Source organism: Mauremys reevesii, linkage group 4, assembly GCF_016161935.1.
Source record: "Mauremys reevesii isolate NIE-2019 linkage group 4, ASM1616193v1, whole genome shotgun sequence".
NCBI classification, from domain to species: domain Eukaryota; kingdom Metazoa; phylum Chordata; order Testudines; family Geoemydidae; genus Mauremys; species Mauremys reevesii.
Genome location: NC_052626.1, coordinates 23730723 through 23749525, shown reverse-complemented (window position 1 = coordinate 23749525; position 18803 = coordinate 23730723). Strand labels below are relative to the sequence as shown.

Here is an 18803-nt window from a genome sequence, read left to right as displayed (position 1 = left end):
AGATCTGGATTGCTTGGTAAACTGGGTGCAAGCAAATAGTACATGTTTCAATATTGCTAAATGTAAAGGTATACATCTAGGAACAAATAATGTATGCCATACTCACAGGACAGGGGACTCTATCCTGGGAAGCAGTGACTCTGAAAAAGATGTGGGAGTCATGCAGGATAATCAGCTGAACATGAGCTCCCAGTGTGACTCTGCAAACAAAAGAGCTAATGTGATCTGGTGATGCATAAACAGGGGATGCTCCAGTAGGAGTAGAGAGGTTTTTTATCTCTGTATTTGGCATTAGTATGACCACTGCAGTAATACTGTGTCCAGTTCTAGTGTCCACAATTAAAGAAATAACTACGGGGGAACAAATATTTAATAATGGGCTCTTCAATGTAGCAGAGAAAAGTATAACATGAGCCAATGGCTGAAAGTTGAAGCTAGACAAATTCAGACTGGAAATAAGGTGTAAATTTTTAACAGTGAGAGTTATTAACCACTGGAACACTTTCCCAAGGGTTGTGATGGATTCTCCATCACTGACAATTTTTAAATCAAGATTGGATGTTTCTTCTTTAAGTGATGTCCTCATGGGTGCTTGCTCCACTGTAGGTGCGGCAGCGCCCTGTGCCTGCGATCAGAGAGCTTTAGCAGCAGTGCCCGTTGGACCACACATGAGCAGCTCCCCCATCTCAAGACATGAACGGGACATCTATATAGCGTTGTGTGGTCCGACTGGCCCCCAGTTCCTTCTCTATAGCCTTTGCTCTGAGATAGAATCTGCAGCAGAGCCCACTTCTCCTTTTTGACTAGATAGTGCCTTACCTGTTAGTTTTAGTATAGTTAGTACTTCCTTCTTCTTCTTTCCTCTGTGTTAAAAAATGTTTTCACTTTACCCTACTCATTACTTCATAGGTTAGATTTTCGTTTCCTCGCTTCCCGCCCTTCCCGATTGGGAAGATTTTTCCTCACTCTTATGCCCAGATTAAGAGGTGTGTCTCTTGCTAACTCACCTTCTCAATAACAGATGGCCATCCACAGTATATTCGCTGTCTAGCAGAAGGACATGTCTCACAAAAGTGTTCCCACCGCCATGACTTGACTGCCAGAGTTAGAAAAGACCGGGACATTCGGTTACAACTTCTCTTCACGGAGAAATAACTGCATCCAGCATCGGACCAGGGCCTGGACTCTCCCCATATATGACTTTCCTGCTTTGACGAGAAGAAATGGGCTCCCTCATCACCCTGTGAGGCACTGCCCACTAGAACACCATCCCCTGCAAGGTTAGTCACCTCAACATCATTGGACATGGGACATAGCTTCAGGGCCTGTTCGAATACCTCTAGTACAGGAACAAACAACAGTCTAAAGACCCTAACTGGCCAGACCTACAGCCCTTGACACCATCTCTCAGCTCTGGAGACCAAGAAAGACCAACTTTGGGCACTAAGACACCAACAAAACTGTTGGCACCGATGAAGCTGTCGGCACCGAGCAAGTCTTCAGCTCCACCTGCTGGCTGCTCAAGAGACTGTATCTCTTCCTCTGCACCGATTCATGCACCGGTGCAGATGATGTTCCTACCTCCTCCCCAGGAGTTCAGATACCCTAAAGAGCTACTTGTATCTGACGTGCCTGAGTCACCACTGCTCAGACATGACCTCCCACCACTTCCACCCTCCCTTCTGGGCTCATGACATTCTTCCCTTTTCTCTTTGAGGACCGTAACCCCTTTCCCCAGTGACAAGGAGGAAGAAGAGGAGGAGGAGTGTTCCATCACACCCTCTTGTTCAAGACAGGTGCAAATGACTTCCTCTACATGTCCTCACTATTCACAATCCACTCCTGGACCAGAACCCTGGTATGGACCACTGTGGATGCAACCCCAAATGTTCCACTCCCTCCACATTGGCCATACTGGTTCCCCTGGCCCATGTACAGAGCCCAGTTCAGGAAGCCACCCATGGTGCAAATGCAGAGACTTACACCTTTGCCTTCTCCACCAATTACTCTTCCACCAGAGACCAAGTCTCTCCTGGTAACAGATGAAGAGGAAGAACAGGAGGAGGAAGCTCCATTACATTTCTCCTCTTCTTCCCCGGATGAGGCTCTCATGCCTCCAACTGCTGCTGATGACTTATGGTTATACGGTTACACATGTGGTGTCTTCAGGTGGAGCTACGTACAATATATGTCCCTCACAGACACAGCCAGCACAAACTCTTATCTGTGCCCATGAAGGTCAAGGACTCGCTACTGTGGTGGACACAGCCCAAGAACGTCTGTGTAGGGATTCCTTTCCTTTCTATACATCAACCTTCTAGAGCTATGAGCTCTCCACAATGCCTGCCAACATTTTCTCCCACTGATCTCACATTCCACCAAAGTCATGACGGATGGACAAATCATCTGCATGTTTTATATCAACAGGCAAGGCGGAGTGAAGTCCCACCTTTTTTGGATGCACTGAAATTATGGATCTGGTGTATCCAACATGACATTACTGTTGTCAGACGCTCCCGGGATGGTGCTTTGCTCTGTTCAATGTTGATATCAATCAGCTGCGTGCGTGCGTTCCCTCTGTGTGCTGCCCCATCTCTGCGCAGATAGCTGACACAGCAGATCCCAAGAGAACCCCCAATGACCACAGACTCTAGTAAGGTACGTAGGCATGTTGGCCAGGTTTATTGTTGAAGAGAAACACAGTCTCCAGCTCCTGGGCAAACAAAGTCCAAGGTGCTGCTAAGGTGCTGCTAGCCAGTACATGTATGCTCCCTGGCAATGGACTCAGCTCAGTCAGTGGCAGGACTTTCCACTGCCCCCTAGGCTGGACAAAGACACTGCCCCAGGGACTTATTCTTATACACAGGTACAAACAAGTTACACATCACTCCTGATGTATTGAGGTGCCACCCCTCCACGTAGCAAGGTACAACCCCTCTACATAGTAAGGTGCTGCCTCTCACCTTGTACATGTTGGTTCGAACAAAACAACTCTATCCATCATATTACCCTTTTGGCCCTGTCATTGGGATGGGTCAGCCTGTTCCTTGTTATCTGTGTGGAGTGTACACGTATGCGAATGTTCTGATATCTGGTGTCCAGTACCTTTTAGGTATGGATCTTCTTGCAGCATCAGCCCTTTCCTTGCCAGCTTCTGTGAGCAGGGCCTGCCTCTGGCTCACAGCTTAAATTTGCTTTATGTTAGGCAAGGTCTTGACCATTACTTTAGTTCAGGCCTTAGGCCTCAAACCAGGCCTCTGATACCTCTTACTACAATTACCATCTCAGCCACATATGTCCCTGGACACAAGGAAACAACACTGCAGACTCATTGAGCAGGAGATTCTTCAATCATGAGTGGAAACTAGATATGCAAACCCTTCAGTTTATCTTCCACCACTGGGGATTCCTCACCATAGATCTTTTTGCCACATTGCAAAATGCCCACTGCCCTCAATTCTGCTCCAGGGTGGGACTGGGACATGGATCTCTGGGAGAGACATTCCTCATCACATAGGATGCGCCACTACTCTATGCCTTCCCTCCCTTCCCCCTTCTCTTTCAAGTGCTCCACAAGATACAGGAGCACTGAGCCCTGGTCATCCTTATAGCTCGGACATGGTCACAATACATCTGGTATACTTACCTCCTTCATATGACGATTTGCCCTCCGATCTCTTGCCATCTGAGTCCGTGACTCCTTTCACAGGATGCGGGTTGTATCCTCCATCCCAATCCACAATTGCTCCACCTGAAAGGCTGGCTCCTTTATGATTCTGGGATTCGGAAATAACCTGTCTGTAAGCAAACAGGTACTCTTGAATAGCAGACGCGACATGACTAGATGCACTAACTTCTAAAAATGGACTAGATTCCAATACTGGTGCGTCTCCCATCATGTCAACGCAATGAGTGCTCCATTACCACTTATCCTGGACTATATTTTACACCTTAAACAATTGGGATTACCCACTAGCTCCATCTGTGGGTATTTGGCTTGCATCACAATCATCCATTGCCACATAGACAGCCACTTTGTCTGCATACACCCACTCACAAAAAGTTTCCTGAAGGGTCTCCAAAATCTTTACTCTCACATACAAGATCCAACCCTGGCCTGGGACCCTGGCCTTGTCTTACGCTCTCTTACTAGACCTGTGTTTGAACCAATGGCAATCTGCTCCTACTTCACTTATCTATGAAAACAGCATTTCTTGTTGCTATTACCTGTGTCCAATGGGCTGGTGAAATTGGAGGACTTATGGCATACCCCCTGTATACACTTTTTTATAAAGACAAAGTTATGTTATGGCCACACCCCAAATTTTTTACCCAAGGTACCATCCTCTTTCCATCTTAATCAATCTATCCACCTGACTTGCTTCTTTCTGAAGCCTAATAGCAACCAACAGGAGGCACCGCTGCACACCAGGATGTCATATGAGCATTAGCTTCCTACCTTTCTGAAAATTGCCACACTTACTCCTTTCAACGGCCGAAAGATCCAAGGGTGTAGCCATCTCTAAGCAATGCCTTGCCAAGTGGATCTTGCAGTGTATACATCTATCCTACCAACTACACAATGGACAATCTCCTCCTGGAACTAGAGCACATTCCACTTGCCACATCCATTGCTTTTCTCAATAATGTCCTGACTGCTGAAATTTGCAAAGTGGCCACACGGGCATGAGCGGGTACTTTTGTCTATCACTATGCCATCACTCACGACACCGCAGCAGATACTGTCCTAGGCCATGCTGTCCTATCATTGGCAGTAAGTGCTGCTCCAAAGGCCCAGCCTTCCTATTAGGGGCACTGCTTCCTAGTCACCTACAGTCGAGCACTCATAGGTCCCTCATTCAAAGAAGAGAAGGTCACTCACCCTGGGCAGTAACTGAGGTTCTTTTAGATGTGTGTCCCTATGGGTGCTCTATAAGCTCTGCATCAGGAAGAAACTGGGGGTGTGGGGGGGGTCAATCTGCCAAGCACTATATATATATATATATATATATATATATATGTCCTGCTCACAATGTGAGATGGGGGAGGTGCGCATGTGCAGTCTGATGGCCACTGCTGCTGCTGAGCTCCGATCCCAGGTGCAGGGGGTGCTGCTGCACCTACAGTGGATCACCCATATTGAAACACACCTGAAGAACCTCAGTTACTGCACAGGATGAGTAACCTTCTCTTTTCTAAAAGCTCTGCTCTAGAAATTAATTTTGGGAAGTTCTACGGCCTGTGTTATACCAGAGGTCAGACTAGACGATCCTAATCAGAGGTGTATGGGAGGCATGCAGGGTCAAGTGCCCCCGATTGGCCTGCTGGGGGTGGGGAAGGAGAGGAGCTCTGTCCTTCTCTCCCTGCACCTCTCCTCCGTCACGTTCAGCTGCTGTCCCTGGTAGCCGGGCAGGGAGTGGGATGGAGCCACTTCTGCCTGAGAGAGCCTTGCTGGAAGGCAGCAGCAGCCCGCTCCCTGCCAGGGCTCTGCTGCTGGGGACAGGAGTTCAGTGAGCTGGAACCCCCTGTCACCCACCTGGCATGCTCAGCCCCTTTCCCTGGCAACCGATGGGAGGGGCAGTATGGGGAGGCACCAGTCATCTATGATCCTAATGGTCCCTTCTGGCCTTAGAATCTATGATTCAAGAATAAGCTGCACTGTTGCAGCTCCAGTTTACACCAGTTCAGTGTGTATACACTTGGAGTTTGCACCGGCTAGCTTTGATATAGCTGTGCCAGTACAAATATCTGCAGTCTGTCCCCCAGACAGGGCTTCTTGTTGGGTAGCCAGTCACAGAACTAGTTGACATTTTTCAAACACTAAAGTAATTTTCTCTAAAAATGGCTTTTTTTTTAACTTTTTTTTTTGGTGGAAAATTGTTGACTTTATAAAAATGTTCTTTTCTCATGATATTTGTTTTCTCAAAACAATGATTGAAAACCACTATCAAAATTCTTTCATTTGTTCTAGCCCTAGTTTCAATCAACATTTTGATGAAAATGATTGCAAAACATTCATGACAAAAAGGCCCATTTTTCACCCTGTGAAATGAGAACAGCTTCAATATTTTTCTTTGCCAGAGGATGTTGTGAAGGTCAAGACTATAACAAGGTTCAAAAAAGAACTTGATGAATTCATGGAGGATAGGTCCATCAATGGCTATTAGCCAGGACGGGCAGGGATGGTGTCCCGAGCCTCTGTTTGCCAGAAGCTGGGAATGGGTAACAGGATGGATCACTTGATGATAACCTGTCTGTTCATTCCCTCTGGGGCACCTGGCATTGGCCACTGTTAGAAGACAGGATACTGGGCTACATGGACCTTTGGTCTGACCCAGTATGGCCATTCTTATGTTTTATGTTCTTCTGTTTTCCTGAGAGGGAAAAATCACATTTTGTTCATCTCTATTCACAGCTAATAAAGGTAAAATTCCTTGATTAGGCTTGTACAATTGAAGGGTGACATATTTGCTAGACCTAATATTGATGACTTTATATCTATGAGTCAGAAAATGCCATTAGATAATATTCTCTCTCTCTTTACTATTTCTAGGTGCTGATATTACTTTCAAAATGGTGGCAGCGAGGTAAGTGACAGCTCTTTGATAGCAGGAATAGAGTGGATTTTTTCACTTGCAGCTGCTTGCGAAAGAATGATGGAAGGAATGCAAATGAAGACACCCTTTACCATACTTGGAAATGTTTGATTAATCACATGGACTGTGGGTGAAGCACTGTTAATAAATCATGTAGGGTTACTAAATATAACCAGGGATGGCTACTGAATAACTCAGCACGTGTGTAGCGGTTACATTGCTACTTCCCTAGGTAATATTTTACTTTTCTCTTTGCGTTCATGCTGTACTCACATGATATTATATTGTGGAGTAAAAGTTCTTTTCAGGTTGGAAAATAATGGCCCATCTTAACAAAAATTTAAATTTGATATAAATCCTTTGAGTAATCTTTAGTTCCCATCCGCTCCCCACTTGCTGTAACCTATGATGCTGTAATTCTACAAGGGGCCATTGATAAGTATATTCATCCGAACTATGTTCATTGAAGTGAATTTGGTTCTTGTGAAAAGGATGAGGGCCACAGCACTGGGGACTAAAGCCCTCAGCTTACCAGTGAAATGGGTATGCGGGGGGGTGGAGGGGCAGTGCAATTATTCCCTCAGGCTGGGTTGCCAACAGTCCCTTATTTTTTCATTTCTGTACCACAAGATCGGGAGTTGTTAAGTGCTGCAAAAAGCATCAAAAATACCCCTGGCAAATGTAGGCGAGTACTGCTTATTATTATGATTATTTATTGATAATAATGATAATAATAATACCGGGAGGAGGAGTGGGATAGGGATGCTAAGAAAACAGTCCCTTATTTTTGAAATACAGTGTTGGCAACCCCCCTCTAAGGAAAAGGATAAATGGACACAAATCAGATATTAGGAATGGCAATATACAAAAACCTGTAGGAGAACACTTCAACCTCCCTGGCCACACAATAGCAGATCTTAAGGTGGCCATCCTACAGCAAAAAAACTTCAGGACCAGACTTCAAAGAGAAACTGCTGAGCTTCAGTTCATCTTCAAATTTGACACCATCAGCTCAGGATTAAACAAAGACTGTGAATGGCTTGCCAACTACAGAACCAGTTTCTCCTCCCTTGGTTTTCACACCTCAACTGCTAGAAGAGGGCCTCATCCTCCCTGATTGAACTAACCTCGTTATCTCTAGCTTGCTTCTTGCTTGCATATATAAACCTGCCCCTGGAAATTTCCACTACTTGCATCCGAAGAAGTGGGTATTCACCCACGAAAGCTCATGCTGCAAAACGTCTGTTAGTCTATAAGGTGCCACAGGATTCTTTGCTGCTTTTACAGATCCAGACTAACACGGCTACCCCTCTGATACTATGTGACCTGGTGCGATCTCTGCTAGAAATGTGTGATTCAGGCCTTGATCCAACAAAGCGCATAAGTACATGTTGACCAGGGCCGGCTCCAGGCCCCAGCACGCCAAGCGCGTGCTTGGGGCGGCATGCCGTGGGGGGTGCTCCGCCGGTCAGTGGGAGGGCGGCAGGCAGCTCCGGTGGACCTCCCGCAGGCATGCCTGCGGATGCTCCACCGGAGCCGCGGGACCAGTGGACCCTCCGCAGGCACGTCTGCAGGAGGTCCACTGGAGCCGCGGGACCGGCGACCGCCAGAGCGCCTCCCACGGAGTGCCGCCGTGCTTGGGGCAGCAAAATTGCTAGAGCCGCCCCTGATGTTGACACAGCACATGCTTAAGTACTTTGCAGGATCAGGACTTTGGTTTCCATGATCAATCAAAGGAAATCCAGCCCACTCCTCCGCAGATATGGATGTCACCTGGGCATCAGAACTGGTGTAGTTCTACTGTGTGAAACAGGAGGCTGTATCACATGAGCTGATCCCTCTCTCACTTTGGTTTCCCCTTTCCCCTCCTGTAGGCCTGAGGTCAGTCTTCCATGTACAGCACAGAACAGTCACCATCCATTCATGGGCTGTTACTTTTCCACTCCCAACAAACCTTATTGAACCGTTTACATTGACAATGTTTAGTGCTGGCTTCCCTTATCTCATTGAACTTTGCTAGCTATGGTTAAATTTTCAGAGATTAGTTCCCTGGGCCCCACAGTGTCTGAGCATGGAAAAATTACCGGCACCAGCACCCACCTCTATTAAAGCCACTCCTCATTCTCCCCCCAAATTAAAATAATTGGAAAACAAACCAACCCAAACCCCAGAAAATATTCAGTGTGTCAAAATTGATAAACAATTAACTGATGGTAAAATTCAGTTTGCAAAGCTCCAGTGTTTTTCCTGATTAAACAGCTGATATCAGTGTTGTTACCTTTGGTACAGTCTATTTGATCAGCCTAAACAGTCCAGGTTTAATTCGGGTTATGTTTGTTGGTTTGAAGGACTAGATGACTCAGGATCAGAAACTGAGATACAAAACTAACCCCCTCTAAGTCATAAACATGAATGTTGTCCTGATAAGAAATGACTGGTAGTTCCTGTTACCTGATGGCTCAGGTGCCTATATGAAAAGAGCTTATGGTCTCAATCCAGTTCCTACTGGACGGGTGTGCCTGTCACAGTAGAACCCACCAGCATTGCCACCCGCACTGGCCTTTTCAGCAGAAAGGCAAAGGAATGGAGGATGGGGAGAGTCTAAAGTCCCCTAAAGTCCTGGGTCTGAGCAGAGTGAGCTGGTAGGAGGAGTAGAGCAGAGGGAGGAGGAGTGGTGGTGCTCTGGTGGCCTGTGTTGTTGCCTAATGTTTCTAATTAATGTTAATCACAGAACCCAACCCTGTGGTGACCTTTCTGGTTACTTGACAGCCAATCGTCTCTGGTTTGAGGTTTTTGATTTCATGTTAATATTTTGCAAAAACAAGAATCCCCCATTAAATCCCCTCTCAATGACTCAAAAATAAAATCAGTATATGGTCCTACTTCTTCACCCTTTCCCACTTTCCATTTCTTTTGATGGACGTGCACAATTGGCACAATTGGTCTGCTCTGGTCTGCGGTGGGTGGGGGGTGGTCGTGTGTAACTTGTCTCTCTAGCTTAGCTGGCTAGCTTATTCAATAAATTTTTTTTATAATAATAAAAATATAATCTCTCTCTCTCAGACCAGACCAAGTCATAGGTGATGTGGGGAAGAAGAAGAGAACAAACAAAAACAATTTTTGGTGTGATGTGTGTGTGTGTGCTGCTGAGGGCCAACAGGGAGTGAGATCACAGCACAGTTTACATTGTGGTCCTAGCCTACGTGAAAAGGTGCTCCAAAATAACACTGATTGGAATGCCTTAAGCTTCAATGCACTTGCAATGCCCTGTGCTTATAAATGATAGGATATTTTACAAGCACTGGTTACAAGCTGATTTCAGCCCTTGTGATAAGGGCCAAATGTATCTCTAATGTAACTCCATTGACTTTTGATGAATTATACTTGGGATGAGGTTGACCCAAGTTCCTTAGCACAGATCCACCCAAACCAATGCAAACTTAATCAGTTTCTCCCCAACGTGGTCTGGAATCTACCAGTGTTGTAGTTGCTGATCCTCTAAACCACTGATCCGCTAAACCCCATCCCATGATCTGCAGATTCATAGTTTATAAGTCCAGATGAGACCACTGTAATCATCTAGTTTGACCTGCATAATACTGGCCATAGAACTTCTCTGAATTGATCCCTGTTTGAGCTAGAGCATAATTTTTAGAAAAGCATCCAATCTTGATTTTAAAATTGCCAGTGATGGAGAATTGACAACACCCCTTGGTAAATTGTTCCAATAGTTAATTACCCTCACCGTTAAAAACCTGTGCTTTATTTCCTCTTTGAATTATGGCTAGCTTCAGCTTCCAGTCATTGCATCTTGCCTTGCTTTGTCTGCTAGACTGAAGAGCCCACTATAGATGCTTATGGTCTGTGATTGAGTCACCCCTTAGACTTTGCTTTGTAAAGCTAAATATATTGAGCTCCTTTAGTCTATCACTGTAAGGCAGGTTTTCCAATTCTTTAATTATCGTAGTTCTTCTCTGAACCCTCTCCAGTTTATCAACAGCCTTCTTGCATTGTGAACACCAGAACTGGATGCAGTGATGTAGTGCTGTGTGTGTGCATGCATGCGTGTGCACATGTGCACAAATTAACTCAAAGCCCCAGTTTCCAACAACAGAGCTGGACATTAGAGTTTTTTCGGTGGGGCAAAAAGGGGCACGTTTTTACTCACACACACAAAACGACCTGCTAATCAGGGCATTATTGAGTTCCAACTGCATGTGGGTATGCCAGAATGGCACTGTCAAAAACACTGTTCCTGCAGGAGAATACATGCTGATCCTGGAGCCCCTTTAGCGCTTCCGGTCTGAGACAGCTGGTGCCCCGCTAGAGTCATGACCACAGCAGTTAGCAGGAGAGCTCTGCTCCAGAGCCCCCTCAGCTGCAGCATTCCCCGCCACCCCCAGCCAAACGTATACACTTTACTCTAATCCCATCCTTGACTGTTTTTTTTCTGTGCCCTCTCAGAGTGCCCACTAGACTGAGGCTTTTTGTAGCCCCCTGTGCAGTAACTGACTGGAGGTGCTGCAGAATGCTACCCTATGAATGCTGTGGGAAGTCAGAGCACCCACCAGGCCTTGCAGGGAGAGGAAGGACATGTGCTCTGCATGGCCAACGTTGAAAAAGTCATCCTGCAGATGGGGCTCCCTGCTCCCCAACAGGGTGGGCAGGTTTGTGGGTGGGAGGTTGGCACCTGCGGAGCTCAGGAACTGCTTCCCTGGAGGGGCCTCCTTCCCATTCCTTCTCCCATAGAGCTCCCATGCGAGAGGTCACCTCCTAGAGCTCCAGCGTGCTCCCCCGTTCAGAGGCTGAATTTCCTGGTGTTTATGAGCACCACTCAGCCACGGCCAATCCCTTCATATATAACTGTATCCACCTGTGCTTTTAAGAGTTGGCAAGGATGAGCTGAGCGTTGTGCAAGGCTGAAGAACCAGGACCGTAAGTAGGAAGGTCAGGGTGAATGGCAAGGGAAGAGGGGGTGGCATGCTTTGCCTTTGGTTGGGAAGGGAGTCTACTTTGAAATAGTGCTTGTGGGGGGTCTCTCCCAAAATCTCCACTCCTCTGTGTGTGTGTGTGGATGTACGTGGGTGAGTTATGGAAGAGACCATCTCTTGCAGTTAATTAATATTAATGTGGCCGCTCCGTGTTCAACATCATCGTTGTTTTATAAGGCCGGGCATCCAGGGATTTGCAGGGTAAAAGGCACTGGAATAGAGGTTTCAGGTCAATGTTCTGGTTCACTTTTTCCTGGGATTATTTATTCACAATATTCTTGGAACCAATTCAATCTTTGTCTCTCCCTGCACATGCATAGTTCATCAAGTTTCCCCAGAGTACATAACCTCTGGAGGAAGGTGGAGTTAGCAGGAGTAGCTTTAATATATTACGAACCATATAATTTCCAAAGGACTGAAGTTGGCTTGTGCACGGAAAGGCTGAATTTTCCTCTTTGTCTCCTCTACAATCCCAACGTTTCATCAGGACAGTCAAAGCAGCAGACTCTGTGCAGATGGATTTCATTGCTGGAGCCATTGGAGGTAAATAAATAAATAAAATGGTGCGTGATGAAAGCTGTGTTCCTATTAATTTAAAAGCAGATCCTAATGCCACAAATGGCCATGCTATAGTTGAGGGTCTTTCAGAGATTTATTGAGAAATCTCTTTTTTTAAAAAGTATTCTGTTAATTTAAAGAATCAGCAAACTTACCGAGCTGTTAAATGAATATAGTTAAACATATGGTTAGCTAAGGTTATTGCTCTGCAACACCCAGTCTAATTCCAAAAGTATTAAGCAAAACAACATGAAAACCCACACGTGGCAGCAGGAGACAACAAGATGAAACAAACTGAATGCAGATACTGGCAGACACTGCTGGTATGGTACAGCCTCAGTTATCTGATATCCTAGGCAGTCAGAGTAGGAAGAACTGAGGTCATTTCCAGTACAATTAATAGTGCAGAGAAATGACTGTTTCAATTAACAAGGAGGTTTGGAGGAGTGACATCTGGATAACCTTAGGTTGATCTTTATTTGCAGTTTCATGGGTTATTACTACACAGACTTGTTGCATAGCAGAAGTTGATCTGGGAGCAAATATTTTCCAATTTTTTAAAAAAGGTACCACTTGGTTTTAGATTTTTTCGGGGTGCTTGTACATATGAAAGCTAGTTTTGTTGTAAACAACAAAATTTGGCAAGTGATCAGCAAAGAGTATGGTCTAATTATCTGGGAGATTTTGAAAGAGAAAAGCATTAAATGGCTAAGATTGATCAGAACTGGAGAAATGCAGTGTCATCTTTGCTAGAGAGGGTCAGACAAATTTGGCATATGGCTGAGACATGCTACGAACAATTCCAACCAGGCTTCCAGATCCTCTGAACTTTGGCAGCCCTTTGCTGGTCAGTTCAGGAGAGGCTCATTGCCCGTGTAGAGATTTAAATAGGAGAACATACTTAAGGTCTCCCTTTATGTAATAATTGGGAGGTACAGTGAGCCCTGTGGGCTCCAGAATGACAGCAGGAGCAGGAGAGATGGATTTAGTCCCTTCATTGTGGTTCCCTTCCCTTCTCTGTACTCAGTCATCTCAGACTGTGTGGTGGTTTTGGGAGCCTGGGCACTGGAGGGATATGGTTGACAATGAGAAGTTGGGGCAAGGCTATGAAAGAGATTCTTTAAACGTTGGTACTGACTGCCACATTGGGCAGCAGCTGAGCAATAAGTGCATTTTTGGGAATGGGAATGGGAGGCACTCAGTACTTGTTGGATCCTGCCCTACGTAGATGCATCGGGGAGAGGGCCATCCTTCTGGGGTTGTAATCAGAAATACTTTTGCTTATTTTAAATGCACCACATTGCTATGCATACAGAATCCTCCTAGCTGCTACCTAAGGCAAACTGGCTGCTTTTCTATTATGTGCATTGCCTATAGAAAACAAGTTCCTCTGAGATATTTTGTCCAGTACCTAGATAGTTTGAATGTAAGTCAGTGGGAATTTTGTCTGTGCAAGGACGTCAGGGACTGACCCAATACCCATCATTACCAGTCTGATGTGGGTGATTCCATTATCTCCTTGAGGGTTGTTTTCCAGATCAGAGATTTCTTGGAATACAAACATTTGTGGCTGATTTTCTCTGAGCCTTGGTGTTGGTGTATGGGTTGTGTTTGATTCTGACAAATGTTAGAGTGTTGAAGCAGGCTCATCGTGTGTATTTTCACATTTCCAAATATGTTGCAAACCCAGATGATTTGCATCAAACAACTAAAATGGCAACACAGTGTTTCTGTTTAATTAACTGCACTCCTAAGACCTTGGTGTGTTTTCACTTTTTGGAGAAAACACTGCATGGCTCCTATTGGAGAATAGCAAAGAGGTGCAGCCCTCTTAAAATCCTGGCTGATGTCTATGGTGAAAATATTCCAGGTGATAAGTTATCTACAAGCACAAACATGCTCAGAACTGTTGTGCAGCTCCTCACATGTGCACGTGCACACACACACAACCTACTGCACAGCTCCTCCCACTGCTGTTGCTTCAGAGTGTATTGAACTAGCTCAGAATCAAGGGAAGGTTTGAGTGCACAGTAACACAGTATGAGACGTGCCTGAGAGAAATCAGAGGATGCACAGTACCTGCGCTTGTGACACCAAATGGCAACACGACACCAATGTAAACATGTCCACTGCTCAGAAAGATCGTCAGTAATCAGGACATGGGCTGGAGGTGCTAGAAAGCTTATACCTTCCTTCATATATAACTGAGTCCACCTCTGCTTTCTGGCCTGCATCTTGCAGGTGCCCAGGCCAGGGTGGAGATGACTGAAAGGGCTCTTTTCTGCCTGAGGCATAGAGACCTAGTGTTCTCTTAAGTAGAAGGCAAGGTGTGTCCGGCATTGCTCTGTAGCCTTCAGGGAAGTGTGACCAGTCAGCTGTGGACATGTCCTGGCTCCACTGCCAATTGCTACCATCAATAGCTAGTGCTATATAAACCAACCACACATTGCCCAGGGTTAGAAAAACTTCCCTTATGGGCAGGTTATTCTATCTTCCTGTCCCAGCATCCATGAGCCAGGGTGGTTGCTTCTCCCTGTGCCTTGTGCTAGCAAGGCCAGGATTTCACGTATAGCTATTGCAGTCAGTTGTGTTAATATAATTTGTCTTCCACTATGTTATTTTTTCATTGAAGATCACTTGCACAGTTTGCTTCTTCTCGAGCCATATCCTCACAGGACCCCCAGCTATGTTACATAGCAGGAACTGCTGGCGCAGGGGAACACAAACTGCTGTGATAACTGTGTACATAAAAAAATAAATAAATCCCAGCTTGGGCACAAAGACAGGGACTCAGAAGACCTGGGTTCTGTTCCTAGCTTAGCCACTGGGTGACATTAGGCAAGTCACTTCACTGCTCTGTGACTCCGTTTCCACATATGTAAAATGAGCATAGTGATACTGGTCTCCTTTGTAAAGTGCTTTGAGATCTACTGATGAAAGTCTCTGTATAAGAGCTAGGTATTATTAAAACCCAGATAGGTCCTTAACTTGATTTCACTGTTTATCTTCTATCCAACCTACAGCAGCCAGGCACCACTTTACTGAACAGAGTCTTTCTATATGTTCTGCCTCCCTTACGTGTTCTATACAGAGCTGCTCTTGTTTGGTTTTGCTGTGTAAACAGTACAGCCAGCTCATGCTATCACTGTCCAGGGCTATTTATATAAAGTGACGGAGTTCACTGCATTGCAGCTTTCCACAGCCTTTGGTAAACTTGACTGGACACCTCCGATGTGTAAAAGCTTCATGCTTGGTTGTTTAGTCCCTTCTCAGGAGAATAAAAAGCACACCTGGAATTTGGTAGCCTTTGGGGCTCATGGTGCAGAGGAGCCAAAGTGAAATGTGCCAAGGAGGGGTATCCATGTTGCTAACTCCTGTGACATCTTCCCCAGTCAGGGGATTCTAGCCAGGGCAGCAGTCAGTCTGGCATTGAGGAAAAGCTCCCGGCCTTGCTCAGATTTCAACCCTGCCGAGGGATGTGGGGAATCCCTTTACTGACTCCTTTCCCCACTTGCTGGCCTCCTGGGGCAGAGTAGCGAAGCAGCCTTGCTGCAGGAAGCAGGGAGAGATCTTCCCCCTCCCTGCCTCCAGCTGACACCATTCTCTCAGGAGGGGAGGAAGCAGAAAGAGGCATCTCCACTCTCTCCTTATCTCCTGTGAGCAACAGGGTGGCTTCTGGGCACAGGAGTTGGGTTGTCAATACTGGGGTGCAGTGGTGGGGCAGCCTCCCGCTCCCACGTCGCCTCTGTGATGGAGCTCAGCTCAAAATGGGACCCAGAGGACATGACATCAACTGAGGGCCCTAGGCACATGAAGAAATAGGGCCCCCTTCATGGTGTCCCCTCCCCTGCCGCACACTTGGGATGGTGGAGGAAGGGATGGTTGCCTGAACCCCTTCTCAGGAAGAGCAAAAGAAGCAGCGACTCTCCTTCCTGGAGAGAAAAGCGGGGCAGCAGCAGGGCCCTACAGTAATGACTTTAGGAAGTGGGGGGTACCGGCTGGGTTCGCTGTACTCTTCTCCTGCCCTGTGTGGCCCCTGGTGGAGGTGGTGTTGGTGGGGCCCTCAGAGCAGTGAGCCGGGTCGGTCAAAATTTTGCTCAGTGAGATTTTTTTTTAAAAAACAACAACCCCAAAACACTGTTAACACGGTGATAACACTTCGTCCTGATTTTCAAACTTCCCCTGCCTGCCCGTTTCCGATTCAGAGGCAATAAAAAGTGAAAGTGTTTGTTTTCCCCCTACTTTCTTTCATATGCCTCCCCCATTAGAAAAGCGGGGGGGGGGGGGTGAAGTAATAAAACAAAGTTGGGGTGGGGGGAGAACATACAAAGTTTGCAAGAACTTTTTTGTTTAGTTTTGAGAAATTTCATTTTGGATTATTTCTTTGTGTGATGAAAAAGGTAGAAAATGTTGAACAAAACAAACAACCCTCCACCTCCTGACATTTCCTTCTACCCTTTTTGTGCAAACAAACACAAACTTTGAACCAGGTCTGGCAGTGGGTTGTGGAGAGAACACCCCACTGAGGTGCTTCGGGCAGGTCACATCCCCGCTCAGAGCTATCTATTGTTTATTGTTAAGTCTGCCTGCAGACTCAGGTAGATATCACTGCACTGGTTATATGTCAGGGCACATGTTCAAGCTTTTCTTACCAACCCTGAGGGCTAGAAAATATTTTTTTTTAAAAAAATGAAAGCCTAGATTCTGATGTAATTACAGAACGCCAAGAGCTCTTGGGCTGATAGTATCTATGTCTTATTCTAGCCCAGGGCAGAAAGATTCAGGGATCAACACAATGTGTACCTAAACTTTAGCCTAATTCACAATGTATTTGCCATTGCTGCTGTTACTCAGAGGAGCGAAACAGCAGAGAGTTTATGAATGTTCCATGGCCTTGGAACAGCATGAGGGGCTGTTGTGGGATGGAGGTGGAGTTAAAAAGAGCTGTCTCTTGTATATCCCTAGCTCATTTGCAGGCCACTTCCTCTCTCAGACCCGCAAGCTGTTTTATCCAGAGGGACAGGTGGCAGTAAGAAGGCCTATGTGTCTGTTTTTGCATTCTGCATATTTTAATGTGTGACAAGGCTGATTAATCCCTATCAAGATACTAAATACGCCCAATATTAACCCAAATCCAAAAGGAAGGCAGGAATGCACTGGTCCCTGCCTGTGAGCCAAACATTATCACAAAGTAGCAGGGAGTTCTTCCTTCTTGAACACAGTAGGGGCAGCCAGACTATGTTTTTAGCTCTGCCATGCACAAAAGTTCCCTTTCTTAAAAGGTCTTCCAAGAGCCAAAAGTGCCACCTTAAACCACTGAGAAGCTTGCAGCTCATGCACGGAGGGAACACTGGGTGTGGATGAGGTCTGCACAGCAGAAGGGCACAGTAACTTACTCGCTGCTATGCCCTTTCTTTCCAGGAAACCCTTCTCCCCAACTTAGTGATCTGCCCTGGGTACATTTGCAAGAGGCCCAGGCTGGAGGATCTGTCAGTGAGCAGGAGATCCAGGCTGGCTGGGGCGTGTTTTTATTCTCTGCAAGCTCCACTACCTAGACTGAATAAGCTCCTTTTTTTTAAAACTCCATCTTTTGCCTGTGTATTTTTCTTTACTCCTCTAGATAGTCCTTCCCCTTCCCACAATGTACTTTACTGTAGCTTTTACATACATAAAGTTGTTTTCTGACCTATTTGTTACTGCCTATTGAGCTTTTCCACTACACAGATTTGATGGAGAGTCTGGAGGCCCATGCACAGCAATTAAAATAAAGGGTTTGTTTGTTTTTTTTTGGTAAGTGAGCAAGGATCATGTAAATCTTGTCCAGGATTGTCTAAGGCGCTATGCACTACAGGATTAGCTGTTGGGACCTTGGTGACTCACTCAAGAAGACACTGTTTACTTCACCATGTAGCAGTGCTAGTCAGTTACCAAGATGGCCTTGTTATTTCAGGTGAAATGTGGCTTGTGCAGTGACTACAGCGCCCAACACTAACTTTGTAAACAAGCTGAATTACAAACTCCTCTTAACTGGTGAACCTCCAGGAAACAGATCAGTGTAATTTCCCAGCTCCCAGAAAGGGCTTATACAATACGTTAAGACAACTAAATCTGCTTTCAAAACAAAAGGATTGGCCACTATAAATGTCCCATTGAAACAGCTCCATTGTCACTGAGCCGGATTTCCTTTGAGGTCACTTGCAGTTCATGTATTAACCAGAAGTTAGCCATTCAGTCGGCTCTAACATCAAAAAATATTTTGCATTGATGTAGTGTCATTCAACAGAGGAGTGAGACATTTAGAACCATTGGCTGAGAAATATGGTGGACATAATGGCAGTAATGAAATTCTATTTATTTTTGTTAAGTAAAGAAACCTACATGAAAACTGTGTGTCTTGTCACTGCCCACCCGCCCAAATAGCGACAGCAACTTTTCCTCCTAGAATGATCGAGCTTCCATCTCTAGTGATTATTTTAAGCGCTAGAAATGTTCCTGGGTTTCTATATTTGGGGCAGACAAATCCCTGTTGAATGTTAAAAGCAATGTCTTTGCTGTCACACCATGGTAATAAAGGTCAGCTGGTATCCAGACAAGCTCTGTTGATCAGCCTGACTTTGTTCCTACCCCATCATTAGTCCTCCTCAGCACTGTCACATTG

General features: G+C 45.7%; 1 protein-coding gene across 3 annotated transcripts in view; it reads left to right on the top strand.

Moving 5' to 3' along the window:
- The window catches only part of SLC25A47 (solute carrier family 25 member 47), a 45370-nt gene that overhangs the window by 18273 nt on the left and 8294 nt on the right, over positions 1–18803 (top strand). Inside the window, exons 2-3 of one of the 3 annotated variants that reach the window (XM_039535622.1) lie at positions 6553–6587; positions 12075–12130. In XM_039535622.1, the coding sequence (XP_039391556.1) occupies positions 6574–6587; positions 12075–12130 (70 nt within the window). In that variant the 5' untranslated portion in view covers positions 6553–6573. Of the gene's footprint in view, positions 1–6552; positions 6588–11472; positions 11532–11847; positions 12131–18803 lie in introns of those variants that run through there. The other 2 variants (XM_039535623.1, XM_039535620.1) reach the window with 2 other exon arrangements.